Below are 15,711 nucleotides of genomic sequence, written 5' to 3'. Positions count from 1 at the left end.
TGGATCTTAATAAACTGAAATGTAAATTCTTTTTTTTTTCCCGTGAATATTTGGAAAAGCACTCATGATATGCTCACTCCAAAAGCTCTAATGTAACAACATGCCATTGTCTTAGTCACTTCTATTTGTTTAGGTCACATTGCTAAGTAAAGTTATAGTCACTAATGTTTTTAGTATATATAGAGAGTTGAATAGAAACCCCCATAAAATGTCTTTGAAAATAAGTCTCATCACTTGCAAAAGTTTCCAAATATCCATCTGAGATTCCTGCTCCCAGCACAAGCCCTGGTAAAACCATTAATCTCCCACCCATCAGAAACTGGCATCTAGGACATTTGTTTAAAGGGAGTTATAAAAAATTAGGTCATCTTGTATGGTTTCTGCTATGTAGCACAATATTTTTAAAGGTTATCATGAATTGGTAAAGCAAAACTACAACAGTATTGCTGCTTTCTAGGTATGAATAAGTATTTGTAAAACTGAAAGTTAGAGCACTCCTCAAATATTCTCTCCATGAGAATAAAACTATTTTGCACAGGAAACAAAACAATAGCACATTAGATTTTTGAGGGTTTTTTTTTGTTGTTTATTATTTTCAGAAATAGTTCTATCACATTCATTAAAATAGCAAAATGAATTAAGGAAACTGGAAAAAGTGATCACAAATAAAGAGAACAGCAGGACAAGTATCGTCCCACAGGTTTACATATGTTTCCAATGCGGTCCTAATCCTTGAACAGACTGCATAAAATAAAACAAGCTACTCCATGTTCCAACACTCAATTTAGTTAAGAATTGAAGCTAAGTTAATAAAAGCATTTTCTTCTTTTCCCAAAATGATTTTATTGTCCAAAAGTAATGTTGCAGATGATCACCAAAACTGGCTAAATGCATTTTGAAGAAAAAGCATTAGAGTTTAAACAGGTTATTGCTCACACAGTCAGTTAACCAAAAATATAATTGTTCACAAGTCCATTTATTTAAAGTCAGATTTCCTAACTCTGCTATGATGGATAACTTTGAACATCTTGCTGAAATAGCAAGACATTTAAAAGAAAGCTAACTAGGTAAAATTTCTATGATCTCTATGTATTTTGCATCATACTAACTTCCAAATGACTAAAATAAAATTAACATATTTATAATCTTTCAATTTCTACAACAAAATTAAGTGTTATAAACAGATATAGTTGTAAGAAAGTACTCCCTATGTTATCGTACATTCCAAAATTTTAACTCTTCAAAAACCGAATTGGAAGTATGATTTATTACAGCCCCAATAATTGGTATATTGCCTTTTTCTTCTTGTAACCCCAATACTTCATGTTTCAGATTTCAAAGTCAATTCAATTAGACATTAAAATTTCTCTCATTAACTCAGTTATCAATGAAAGTTGAAGTATAAAGGTAGTATTAACTATCTTATTAAAATTTGCTAAGTATTGAGTATCAAAAAGACCTATAAGCTTGAAATAGATAGCATCCACTAATCTAATAAAATACTTACGAAACATATTAAGTCCATTTAATCCTAACATTTTGGATCCACAAATGCACACTACCTTTAAAAAGATGAAATAATACAAAGGTCAAATAGCTTACTTCAGAGAACTATTTACAACCCCACGTGAAAAAGGGGTAACTTGGTTTTGCAAGCAGACTGCAAAACTCCAGCTGACCACTCATGAAATGCAAATTCTTCCTGGCAACAAATAGCAGCAAAATTTCTACATTTAAAAGAATTGTTCCATGAAATTTGTTGATGAAAAGAAAACAGAGCCAGTAACACTGATGTTAATTGTCAGAACTGATTCCCTCAAAAACCCTGTTTTCACAACAACAGCCACTTAGATTTAATAAGGGGAATTAAAAGTTGCTGAACTCAACAATCCCTTCAGTTAAGCAGATAGACCTTCATAGAGCTGTTCAACGCTGCCCAAACTATCCATTCTTTGGTGAAACCAGTCAGTTTCATGAATTGTAGTTTGTATCGTCAAGTCCAGTGCTGACTCCGTCCAGTGCTTGCCCCCTGTGCTAATACAGCTGTCTCAGGACTTCCCATGGATGGGTGAGAGAAAACTTGAGAGAAAACAGAGATATTTGACTGGGACACATTACTCAGCCTGCAGGTTGATCCTCCTTTAGGAATAAACTCGCTTGCAGAAGGGTTTGGTGTCTTTCTTCTCTGAGAGATGTTGAGGGTACCAAAATCATTAAACAAGGATGAAGCAGGTCAAGTGAGAGGATCCTGTCCTGTACATGTCTTGGCACTATCATTTAGAAGGTTTGGGGAGCTGCAACTATTAGTTATTCTCTGCATCAAAAGATATTTTGCTTCTACAGGTCTTCCAAACCCATTGACACCCATAAAGCTGGTGCGGAAATAGGAATCTGTGAGACTTGTACGGGTTAAAGTATTCCCATCCATGCCAGGAATGGTTAGCCAGGGTCTTTCCAGTCCTTCCCTGCGCCTCCTGTGCCACTGGCGCCTCTGGAGCCCTTGCCGCCAAGCTCTGGCTTCTTGGGCCCCGGGGGCGGCCCAGCACCTCCAGTCCCGGGACCTGTCCTGATGGAAAGCCGTCCATGGGCGCGCCTGCCAGAGCCAGGGAAATGCTGTTGCTATGGATGCTGAGGCCCAGGGAGGCCAGGGTGCTGCAGCGGCAGTCGGTCCTCATGCAAGAACTGACACTCCTCCCCGTAGAAGTAAGTTTTATTCTTGGAATAGTAGCGGCTCTACTTGAGCTTCATGGTGGACACCACTGCTGCCGACACCACTGCAGCTGCCGCCACCCTGCCAGGGACACCCCGAGCCCTAGCAGCCAGGCCGTGACTTTCACCAGTGAGGAGAAAGAGGAGAAGGACAAGGAGGAGGGGGTAGCCGAGGGTGGTGGAGAGGAGGCCACCACCACTGTTCATAGCAATGCCGCAGCCACCACAGACCAGGGAGGGAAGGAAGGCACAGCTGTCGGGCTGGGTGGGTCTGTCCTGCAGGGGGAGTAGGAGCCGCCCAGGGAGCCCAGAGAGGGACTAGAGATCTTCCATTCATTGGTTCACTCCCCAAATGGCTGCAGCTTAGCTGAGCTGAGCAAAAGTTTCCACCAAGTCATCCATATGAGTGCAGGGATCCAAGGATTTGGGCCATTCTGTGAGCTAGATCAAAGTGGAGCATCTGGAACACTAACAGGTGCCTATATGGGATGCTTGTGCGTGAAGTTTGGAGGGCTAGCTCATGCAGCACCAGTCACCAATACCTGAATCTTCATCATTTTTTTCAGGTCATTCTAAACTTACACTCCAGCTCCTTCTATAGATTCACCAAAACTTTTCAAGTCTTGATCAAGGTGCATCTTCTGGCCTATAAAAGCCTTCCTTACTCAGCCACAGCCTGATTTGCCAACACCGTAGTCGTCACTGATACAACTCCAAATTCATTGTAGTTATGTGCACATCAAATGTTTCCTAGCTCAAAGAAAATTGAGGAGACAGGTAGGAATCCTGTAATTCACAATCAAATAAGCCAGCATGCACTCACTGTTCTCAGAAACAAGGCATTGGGAAAGATCCATGGGTAACTTGAAAGGCTACAGCAAGGTCTACACTGTGACTATCAGTGACCTGGAACTAAGTGCCATAATGTATGTGCTTTATTAAACCTGAGAAAAGAAAAGAGAAATATGAATAAGAGGTAAACAGCTGAGAGCAGGGTGTGTGGAAAGTTGGGAAATCACCCCAATGTTGCCATGGCTGAGCAGAAAGTGATAAATGTCTCATCTCATCTTAGCGTAGGCCCTCCAGCCTAATCAAATAATGGGTTTGCAGAGGAAATAATCCATCCACATGCCCTCAACCATTTCACCTCTAGCATTCTTGGTGTCTGTGAGGCATTACCTCAAGTTGAAGGAGAGGAAAGGCATTTCATGGAGGCATGGATCCAGGATGCTGCTTTGCTTCTCAGAGTGAAAATCATGGTCCTCCTTCTCTTCCCTCATTGCTTTAGATGGGTGCAGGACTCTGAGGAAGATGGAACAGTGAATTTCTTGTATTACAAAATGAGATTCTTTCTCAAGCTTTGGAAAACTACTTTAAATATTACTAATGCTTGCATGCCTTTGAAGAATTTGCAGAAGGCCATCTGTTAGTCCAAAAACGGGCACATTTTCTCAGTCTTTTTCATTTGGTTGCAAACCACCCCAAAGTCTCATCTGCTCTGTTGAAAATTGTTCTGTTTGACAAAACACCTATTGTGTCATACAGCATGATGTGGAGAAAGAAATAGGTTTACCTCAAATAGGAGCACTTTGAGCTGCTCCTATTTCTCAATTACATATTATTTTTTCTTGTTACTATTTGTTTCTTTAAATTGTTCTGAGAGGTTTCTAAAGTTGATACCACAGTTGTTTGAAACATATATTTCACACTCATAGCATCATCTCGATCATCCCAAGTGCCATAGAACTTGCAGACACCCTTTCACATAAGCAGGAAACATAACCTGTGGTATTCCTGATGCTATTGCCTCCAACTCAGGGTTTTCTTCCATCCCATAGCACTTCTGAAGTCAAATCTATATTTGATGTCCATAGAATATCTTGAGATATATTCCTGGAACTCCCTTGCACACTTACCTGAGTAGCCCTATGGATTTATCACTCTCCATCTAACACAACACTGGCCCTGAGACTTTGCACAAGAGCCTTCTTCAGATTTTCCCCATGACTATCTAATATTTCTTTACTAACATTTGCTTCTAAGAACAGATTCAAATCTACTTTATAGACTTGCTGTTCTTTCAGTTGCACTAATTCTCCAATGTATTTAGGTGGATGCAAGTCCTGGCCCCTGATCATTGGAAAGAATTGATTACTTTAATCATCTGGCATTTTCCGCTTAGCACAAACATGGAATAACATTTCTGTTATAATTAAAGCAAAAAGATGCAGTGTGTGCATTGGATATTGATGCCTGACTGATTAGGAGAGAATTCAAGTTAAACCACTGTATTTCTCATTTGCTAACAGTAAACTGATGATTCTGTATAACTACAAATAAGTGATATTTGTAGCAAATCCCAAAATTTCCAAGAATTTCCTATGATTTGTTCAAAGGAAATATCACTGCCATTCATGCGTCCAGTAGTGAGTGTAAACATGTCCAATAGTGTTCACTGCAACTCTTGCTTCTGCCACTCTTATCCTCTGCTTACTTCAATAGATTATTCAGGCAATGCCAAGTCAGAGGATATCTTCTTGCTTCTTGTAGAAAGTAGCCTCTTTGTTTATTCACCTAGAACTAACATCCGCCTAGCTGAAGAGACCCCTCTAGTTTCATCTCTCAGCCCCAAACCTCTGCCCACCTTTCCTTCTTCTTTTCACCTTATTTCAGCTGCATCTGCAGTAAGGAAATAAGCCAGCTGCACAGGGTTGCATGTGTGAAAATTAAAGACCAGCTTTTGTTTCATATCATTGCACACGTTTCTGAGGCTATTTGTTCAGCACTATTATTCTAGGTGTTGTCATTGTGGTCAATGTTAGTTGTTTTATGTTCTAGCCATCTTATCAAGATGCTACGAACTCTCCCCCTGGGAAGTCTTTTCCAAAGCTTCCTACAAAGCTTCCTGCCATCAGATTTAACCTCGCATGTTCTCATTCTCTTTTTTTATTAAATGGCAGTCTAGACACCACTTCCCTTAAAAAATTATGTATGCCTATCCCAGGACTACCTACGAATTTCACAGCAAGCATCCCATCCAGTTCTTGTAAATACCCACATATGCTGCAGTTCAACTCAGCTTGCTCTGCCCCCAGACCGGGCTCTTGTATATACTCACATATGCAGCTGCCTTGTCCAGCCTGGCCAAAACACAGCCCTGGTTCTAGTGCTCACCAGAAATAGATACAATGTAGCAACAGAGTGTCCAGTTTCACTATCAGGAATGCTGTCAGCAGATCTTGTGTCTGACAATGCGTATTGCACTCAAAACATACATGACTCTAGTCCAGCTGACTAACACCCATTCTGTGCTCCAGAGTGTCTCTCAGTCCAGTACAATCTAATCCAACCTAGATTGACCCACTCCAACTCAAGCTCTCACGCTCACATTTGAAAGCAGCGGTGCAGCAGGGAAGTCCTGGAGGTTCCCTTTACTAGGTGTGCTCTCAGCACTGGATCTTGCACATGCTAACAGGTGCTGTGGCCCAATTTGAGATAGCATTCACTAGTAGGTGCTGCAGCCTGGCTCAGCCAGCCTGTCCTCCAGTCCAGCTCTCATGAGTGGGTGCAGAAGACTAACTCAGCCAGGCCTGCCTCAATCCTCATGTGAACTGGCAGGTATTCAGCCCAGCCTGAACACTCTCCTGGCTTTCACTCATGCCAGTGTATTCTATAGACTGGCTCACCAAGAACCATCCCCATCCCAGGCCACACATATGCCAATGAGTGCTTCACCCAACCTGTCTCCAGCTCTCATGCTTACCCGCAGAGGATATCCTTAAATTCTACCATTCCTGCCCCATCAATGGATCTCATGTATGATGAAGGATCTGCTAACCAAAGTAACAAGGCCAGCCCCCAGTCCTAGTATTCACTGGTGGGTACTGAGGCCTAGCCCAACTCTCACCTACCCATTCCAACCTATCCCAGTCTGGCCCACACCCAAACCCTGTTCTCATTTGACCCTACAGGAGCCATGGCCTAGCACTCCTGTTCCTGTTCTGGGTCTCACAATCACCAGTGAGTTCTGGAGCTTTGCCCAGACTGGCCTGCCCCAGACCCAGCCCGCACTCATGCCAATGATTGATGCAGCTTTACTCTTGCTATAGCCCTGGCTCTTGTGTTCACCAGTGGGAGCTACAGCCCAATAGGTCATTCACTAGAATTCCTCTACCAAGCCTGTTTCCTGCCATTGGTCTTGTGCATGTTGACATGTGTTTTGTCCCAGACTAGCATGTACTATCCACTGTTTCTTCTCTTGCTAGAAGGTGTTGCAGGCTATCCCAGTCAGACATGACCTACAATCTGTCCTGTCTGATGCGTGGATTTGATGCTATGGCCTGGCCCAACTGGCCTAGTCCTATACTTGGCCCACACAAATGCTGAAGGGTGCTACAGCCTTGCTCTGGCCAGCCCATGGAAGCAGTCTACAGCAGCTGCTGGGGGGGAGGCTATTAAAGAGCATATGGATGGTTTCAAACACATGGTATAAATTTCAGCCAATGTTGAATGGGTTCTAGAGATTTAATGTAGAACAGGACAATAATATTCTCTTTGTTTTGTACATCTGAATTTTTTTAGGAAGGCAGATTTTAACTGTTCTCACCAAAAAAAGAAAAAAAATAGCAAGGTAATTCTGAATAGAGAAATTATGAAGCATGATTGTGGTAGTCACTTCAAACTAAATACACATATCAAAGCATTATTGCTTAAGCATATGCAACATATTATGTTAACTGTACCTCCATAATAAGTTTCATTGCAGCAATGTAAAACACTGAAAGTAAGACAGAAGCATATAAAGACACACACATGTCCACCCCATGTACTGCACAGTGCTTGCATTGTGTGACCCAGCTCACTGATTTCCTCTGTTCTCTCCAGTTTCTCTCTTAGGGCAGGTGTCCTTTCTTCAGGAATGTGACCACAGCAGTGCCTAACACAGATCTCCAGGGCAGTTGCCACCCACAAGCCATAGACCTGTCTGCATATACTCCCAGTCTAGTTATTTATGGTGAAGAAAAATGGGAGCTGCATCAAGGCTGGGAGGTGCTGAGGCAGAGTTCATATTGAACCCTTGAACACAGTAACAACAGCTTGCAGTTGGCAGTAAGAGAAGAGGAGGTCAGTTACAAATGCCTCTGTTCAAAGAAAGTGGCTTTTGTCAGTTCCTATGTCATGGACCCCAACAGGGGGCAGAAGGACTCTGTGACTGCTGATATCCAGGAAGGGGATGGAGTTCCTGACTCATGGTTTGGACCTGGCCATTGTCTCACTGTTGTGGCCAATTAGGAAATAAACGGTGGTTGGACTTGATCTCTCTTTTTCTCTCGATCTCTTTGCTTTCCAAATAAATGTACAATCAAAATTTTTTGAAAAAAATAATTCAGATGTCATCCTCTTGCTGTGAATTTCCCTTAGCCTGGGGTACTCTTCTCCATTTGCCTGCTCTAGGGAAGAGTAATATGCTCCCCTTAAGCAGAAGACTAACCTAACAAGTGCTCAGAGTGTGGAGTTTTAAGTATTCATACAGTTTAACAAAATGGTTATATTCTTAGACCACCATTTTCTACTTGCTTGCAACACTAAATGAACTTGTTTTAGCCCTTGATATTTCTCTGTGGTGGCATCTCTGCCATACTGACAAGACCACATTGTTGACAGTTTTCTGGCTCCCAGACTCAGCTCAGCTCACGTTTCAGTAAGTAGCTGTTTATCCAGATTAAATCTAACAGTGTTTATGGGAACACATTCAGAACTGTCCTCTGGGCTCTAGTGTGTCCTTGCTGTGACGATGCCAGTTATGGCTTTGTAATGGACATAAGCAGAATGGATATGTATTATTTTAGAAGGATAAGAATGTGTCAGGTGTTCACCATCCCTTTGTAGAAAATTATAGATTACAGAATTTTCATTAATATCTCCTAAATGTATATGTCTCTACTTATATTTTCTCTGATTTATTATTTCAGAATTATAATGTTATATTAGCACTTAAACAGAATTTCATGATGCCTGGCACAATGGCTCAGTTTCTAAATCCTCACTTACAGGTAGCAGAATGCCATAAGATCAATGGTTCCTGTCTGGGTTTCTCTACTTCCCATCCAGGTGCCTGCATCCTGGAAAAGAAGCAGAGGATGGCCCAAAACCTTTGGACCCTGCAGCCTTGTGGGAGGCCTGGAGGAGGCTCTGGGCTACTGATAGGCTCAACTTCAGACACTGCAGTCACTTGGGGAGTGAAACAGTGGATGTACCATTCTGATTCTCCTTCTCTCTGTAAATCTGCCTTTCCATCAAAAAAATACATTCTTAAATAAAATGATAACTTCATGATTACTTTTTTCATTAGAATGAATTCCAGTAGGAATGTACAATCTAAATAGCTATGCTTAATGCTGACTTAAAGTAACTTGCCATAATCTGTGACTGGAATTCTATCCCCTCCATATTCTTCTGCAGGCAATATTTTTAAAATAAATTTTTTCTTTTTAAAATTCATTTCTGATATTTTCCATAATGCATTTGTATAGGTATATGTATTCCACTCTTTCTCTCCCCCTTTTTGCCTCTCCGTGTACCCCTCACTATTTCCCCCATAATATTATAGTAATTTGTTTCATTAGTAGCAGTTACAAGGTTAACAGTCTGCTATTTAAGTTCATCATGGCATTGCAGGTATAGACACAGAAAATAATTTTGCCATTCATATCCCTTCATTTGAACATGTAAGTCAAGCATTAGAATATTCACATTTCTGCCTTTTTTTAATCAATAAAGGAATATGTTCTAGGAGAAGTGCTCATGACTAACGCCTCACCCTAGAGGGATCTTGCAGGGTCTGAGGAAGGGTCTGCAGCACCCAGGGTTCCTCTGTGCCAAGGCAGCAGAGCTTCCTTCACACTCGCCCTCACTCTGGATATGAGAGCTGTTTACACCACACTCAAGTACAAGCTGTGTGATGTCAAACAGAGCTTGTGGTTTTGCCACTATGTCTTTTGCATGAATTCTGAAGGGAAGGCATCCTCTGTCAATTGGCAGACATGTGCTTCCTCACTTCCTTTACAGTGAAAAATACCCTAGAATCAGAGACAGGCTCACTACAGAGAAGGGATTAAAAGGTTGTCTCTAACAGCAGGTACTAAGGAGGAAACGTCCAACACTCTGTTTCAATTACTCAGGACTGCACAAGCCAGGGTGTCTCCTTGGGATTAGATTTTATTAATTCTTAGTTTTTGCAGGTTTAAATTTACTTTTTTAGTAATACAATATTTAGATTTTATAGTTTCTCTGTCAGTTTTGGAAACTCTGTTTTTAGATAATCCACATAATCTATACTTTAAGACATTTTGAAATATGTGTATATACTTTTCTAAAGATTTCTTTATTTTTATTAGAAAGTCAGATTTACGGAGAAGGATAGAAATAAAGATCTCCCACCCAATGGTACATTCTCCAAGTTCCTGCAACAGTGATCCAAAGCCAGAAGCCAGGAGTTTCCTCCAGATCTCCCACACAGATGTGGGGCATCAAGGTCTTGGACCTTCCTCCACTGCTTTCCCAGGCTACAAGCAGGCAGCTGTATGGGAAGTGGAGCATCTGGGACACCAACTGGCACCATGTGGGATCTCAGTTCATGCAAGTCACAGGACTTCAGCCAATAGACTACTGTGCCAGGCCTACATAAATGCTTTCTTTCTTTCTTTCTTTCTTTCTTTCTTTCTTTCTTTTTTTCTTTCTTTCTTTCTTTCTTTCTTTCTTTCTCTCTCTCTCTCTCTTTCTTTCTTTCTTTCTTTCTTTCTTCTTTCTGTCAGATTTATTTATTTATTTGCCTTTTGAAAGAGCAGTTAAGCGAAAAAAGAGGGGAAGAGGTCTTCCATCTACTTGTTCACTTCCCAGATGCTGTCAAGTGTCAGGACTAATCCAGATGCCTTCCAGGAAGGAACTTCAACCAGGTCTTCTGTGTGGGTCACAGGGACCATCTTCCACTGTTTTCTCTGACCATTACCAGGGATATCTTTTCAAACACAGTACTCATACATGGCATGATTGTGTAAATAAAAATCATTAAATTTTTCACCACATCATTTGTGTGGATGTTTCAAAAAGAATATCAATTACTATTTGTTTAAAATTTCCTCCTACCACCCCTAGGTTATACCTAGGGAAATGTTACATTACCTCAAGAAAAGTAACTAACTCTGACCTGTTCAATGCCAAATCTGTGTAAAATACACCACTATACCTTCAGGGTTTTCTATTTTTTTTTAAGATTTATTTATTTCTATTACAAAGTCAGATATACAGAGAGTAGGAGAGACAGAGAGGAAGATCTTCCATCCGATGATTCACTCCCCAAGTGGGCACAATGGCCGATGCTATGCTGATCCAAACCCAGGAGCCAGGAACCTCTTCTGGGTCTTCAACACGAGTGCAGGGTCCCAAATCTTTGGGCCGTCCTTGATTGCTTTCCCAGGCCACAAGTAAGGAGCTGGATGGGAAGTGGGGGTGCAAGGATTAGAACCTGTGCCCATATAGGATCCCAGCGTATACAAGGTGAGGACTTTAGCCACTGGGCCACAGCGCCGGGCCCGTCCATTCTTTTTTTAAAGATATATGGGGAATTATTGTGCATGGAGATGGGGGATTCAAGGGTGTGATACATGCCATCCAAGCCCCCTGGTGTAAAATCTGGTTCAGCCAGCATAAGCTTACTAAACTTGTCTTGATGCTTCTATAGATAAATGCTTTGCCTTTTTCTACTTTTTTGGGTCAGATCACTTGACTAACATGCCCTGCTAGAAAACTTTGGCTCCAGGAATCCATATTGTGTGATTTCTTCACCAGTTGTTCCCGTGACTACCTCCTGTGGCTGCTCATTCCCACACATTGTCCCCATGGTGGCCTCCTGTGATTGCTATAGCTTACCCATTGTCCACCCATTGTTCCCATGGCAATCTCCTGTTCCTGCTCAAGCCCAGTCATTGTCTATTGGCAGTCTCCTGGGTTGCTGTAGCCTATATATTGTCCACCCGTTGTCCCCAGGGCAGTCTCCTGTGATTGCCCAACCACCTGGTTCCCACAGTTGTATTATTCTCCTTGTATAAAAACCCATCTAACTCTCACTCTCTGAAGAAAAGGACAGCTGACCCACACCTTGGTTGTTTTACCTGCCTCCTCAATAAACTTAGCTGCTTAGTAGACTTGTCTGGGCTATACTTCTTGGGGAGAGGCCCAGGTAGGATACAACAAAGGGACATCACCTGCTGCACACTGCAGCAGAGTTGGCAGGAGTGGGAGAAGGGGAAGATGGTGTTGCTGCAGATTGTTTAGGGAAGAAGGTCTGGGGTGCCCAAGGCCACATGTGACAGGTGAGGAGTGACTTATGGCAGCTTCCATGCATCAGGTCATTGTGCTTGCTAATAAGCAAGGGAGCTGAGACAGGGTTATCTAGAAGCTGGAAACCAGAGGGCATGTCTGGGTAAAGTTGAAGCACCCACCAACGTGGCAGAGCTGGGCTGGGCTAAGCATTATTCCCTGTCACTCACCAGTGCAATGAGAAAGCTTGGGCTGGGAGGCATGCTTGCCTACACTGGGCTAGAGGAACTGCCCAGAAGTGATGGTGCAGTGGATGAACCAAGTCTGGCTGGCCTGAAGCACCCATTACGATAGCCAGGGAACAAGGTCTGGAGATGTGTAGGAGGACATTGTGAGCCTGGAAGGCCAGCGAGCATGGGTTTACAGTTCATTGGGCAGTATTTGCATGAAAACGACCAAATGGCTATCTCTTGCATACCTGTTGGGAGATAGTTCCCACGGGTTGAGTAAACAGCATGTAAATGAGAACACCTAGCATGATGTAAAGACTAAAGGAATTCTAATCTAGAGTGCGAAAACAGTTGATGGTTTTGTTTATGAGCTCGATACTTCCTCCCCTACCCAATACGGACTTTCAGAGTATAAAGTCTGATGCCCCTAATAAACTTCGGCTTTGACCATCAGTCAGGGTCCATGCGTGTTATTATCGGCTCCGTGCACCAAGTTCGTCGCTGCGGGACAGCGACAGAGATGGATTATTTAGAGGCATATTCTGATCTCGCCCACGTGGGACTGCAGTATGTACCTACCTGCTTACATGAGAGCTGGAGGTGGTGATGGGTGGAGACAGTCTGGACAGCAGAACACATCAACATTAATGGGAGCCTGGCGCTGGTGGAGGTCTAGGTTTGGCCAATCCCTAGAACCTCCTTCCCTTTCCCAGCACATGCAAAAGCTGGGACAGAGCAGATCATGCCAAACAGAGCTGTAGTACTCACTGACATGCACAAGAGCCAGGGTTGGGAGCAGGCCTGGTAGGGGAACTTTGGGAACTCCCCTGCTAGGCTGCTGCTTCCACTTGTGAATGTGACAACTGGAATTGGGGATAGGCAGATCTGGCCAGAGCTATAGCACTTGTTGGTTGCTGTGTGGGCTGGTTCTGGAGGTGAACCAGGCCAGCTTTGGGCCTCATGCATACAGAAAACTGGGTGATGGATGGGCTTGTTGGGGGTAGCTAGGAGTCATCTTGATGGAGCTGAGGCACCCACTGATATGCATGAAGACTAGGACTATGGTTGAATGGGCTAGACTGGGCTATGCCGTAGCCTCTATCATTTCACATGAGATGGGGCAGGGGAAGAGCTGATTGGGCAGATACATCCACCTGTATGTGTGTTGGTTGGTACAACTGGTGGACCTTGCACTAGCTGGAACCCATAGGTCAGGTCTGAAGTCACCTGTAGCCAAATTTCTTGGGGGGACTCCACTTCGATTTCTGGACTCAAATCCAAGCCACAGCGAAAATCACAATATACATTGTCCAACATTGGAGTGCACATATCAAGGCTGTGCCTCCTCAACTGCTTATGCCTGTGCAGTAGACATCATACCCAGATGCCTTAGGAGTCACGACAGGCAGTTTATCTAAACCAGCAGGGCACAATACCTGCCATTTCAGAAGATGGAAATCAGAAAAGAATAAACCATTCTCCTGGCCAAGCTTTGCAGCAGGTGTTTTCGTCTGTAGATGCAATAAGTTAATAGATCTTGGAAAGGTTTGCTCAACCCTGCAGCAATGAAACTGGCAATATCTCAGAAGTATCAATACACTCAAGTAACACCCTCAAAGCATTCTCTGCAAACCAGAGTCTCTGAAGCATCATAAAAGATCATTCCATATTCTCAGGTACTGATGCAAATTCACAGCCAGAAGGAAAAAAAAAAAAAAAAGAACTGAAACAGTTGTCCCATCTTCCATCATCTTCCATCTTCTAATCTTCTATGTCTTGATCTCCCTTACCCTAATTTGAGGTCCACATGGACATGCATCCCTTTCAAATATGCAAATACTTCTAAAAACAAGATTTTAACAAAATTAAAAAAGAATGACTCATGGAAAATTTTGTGAACAGAAAATAAAATTTCATTTGCCCTTTGGGTCATGCACTGCCACACATATGGTGTCTTTCAGAAATATGCAAGTCATCTTTCTTGTTTTTCTGTATAAACAGAGGCACATCAATGAGTGATTTTGTGATTTGATCTGTAAATGCTTCCTCTCAGGGGAGCTTGTGCATGTTGGTACATGGAGAACTTCCCATCCCCCTAAAGTCACTCCACTCTGTGATGCAGCAAGATGCACTGGACCCAGTCTCATCCTGATGGGTGTGTGTGCTGCTGCTTGTTATTATTTAAAAAGACACTGACCCTGAGGACATGCATCACTTCTCATGTGAGAATAGACATAATTCTTTTTTCTAAACAAAACATGATTTCTGAGTCAAAGTATACATATATTCCTAATTTTATTGCCCGCTTAGTGATTATAATGATTAACTGAATATCACATCCTTCCTGCAGTCAAGCTTTCATGAATATCTGAAATTTCCTCTCCAAGGTTTTCTCTGATCAGATCTGATTCTGTCTTGTGCTTGCATGCAAGGACACTATTTTTATAACCTTTTTAACTTGGGTATCACAGAGGTTTTGCTGTATTAAAAAATCATGAAGTGATAATTTTGTTACTGTGGAAGTTAGTATGGAAAATATTTTCCTGAATTCTCAGTGAATAAACCAGCATTTCACCTGTTTGGCATCCCTGCTGATCAGGATAAAGGGGCTGAGGCTGGTATAACCAACTTCAAGAAGCATTTTAGTATTTAATGTTGCTGATTCTTCTGACAATGTGATTCCTATGTAGAAGGACAAAATGAAATCTGTCCAATAGAAGAACAGAAAACAGGTCATGAGAATGAGAGTAATCTGAGTGGCTCTGATCTCTGGCCTGGGATATTTGGCATATCTGGAGCTCTGGAGATAGAGGACATGCTTGTGATGTTTGTACAAATAGAGAGCCATGTACCCACTGCTGCAGCCCATGAGAGTCTGAAAGGTGAGGTCCCGGAGAGTCATGAGGCAGAGGAAGAGCCATCTGACCATTTGTGGAGCTGGCAGCATGTAACATAATCCAATGTATGTTCTAAATTGAGACTCATTCGTGCTGTTGACTGCTGTGATGTAGTGGAGCAAGTTAGAACTTATGAGAAAGCTAAAGACCCAGAAGAGAAGGAGGTGGGGAAGAACCTGGCATGCAGTTTGTGGTTTGAACTTTCTCCACAAGGTATTCATGGGACTGATGGTGATGGCCTGGACTACACTGAGGAAGCAGGTGGTGCAGATGGAGAGACTTCGAGCCACCCTGTTGAGGTAAATCACAATTTTACATATAATATTGCCTAGGAAGTTACTGAGAAGAAAAGCTGATAATGTAACTGAGATTACTCTGGCACAAAGTGTCATAATGTTACTTAAAGCCAGGTGGATGAGAATAGCATCTGTAGCCTTTTTCCCAGGAGCTATGACAATCATGTGCACATGTTTCACAAGCAGAAACAAATTCCCTCCAATGCCAAGTCCAGTAAGAAAAAGGAAGATTGCTCTCTGGATGAAGCTACTCCAGATCAT

The 15,711-nt window shown here is 42.5% G+C and overlaps 1 protein-coding gene across 1 annotated transcript; it reads right to left on the bottom strand.

Annotated features, from left to right (window-relative positions):
* Nucleotides 1–14,808: 14,808 nt before the first annotated feature.
* Nucleotides 14,809–15,711, bottom strand: LOC121147734 (putative vomeronasal receptor-like protein 4). The gene has a single exon (XM_040967642.1). It carries the CDS (start codon nt 15,709–15,711, stop codon nt 14,809–14,811), a length of 903 nt encoding a protein of 300 aa, XP_040823576.1.

The sequence above is a fragment of the Ochotona curzoniae genome, unplaced genomic scaffold (assembly GCF_017591425.1).
Source record: "Ochotona curzoniae isolate NIBS_2020 unplaced genomic scaffold, NIBS_Ocur_1.0 scaffold_461, whole genome shotgun sequence".
NCBI lineage: Eukaryota > Metazoa > Chordata > Mammalia > Lagomorpha > Ochotonidae > Ochotona > Ochotona curzoniae.
Note: the sequence above shows the minus strand (reverse complement) of the source record. Positions and strands in the feature narration are given on the sequence as shown.

What these genes read in the sequence shown, in the direction of transcription:
- LOC121147734 (XM_040967642.1), bottom strand. Translation starts at nt 15,711, where the DNA reads ATGATCTGGAGTAGCTTCATCCAGAGAGCAATCTTCCTTTTTCTTACT.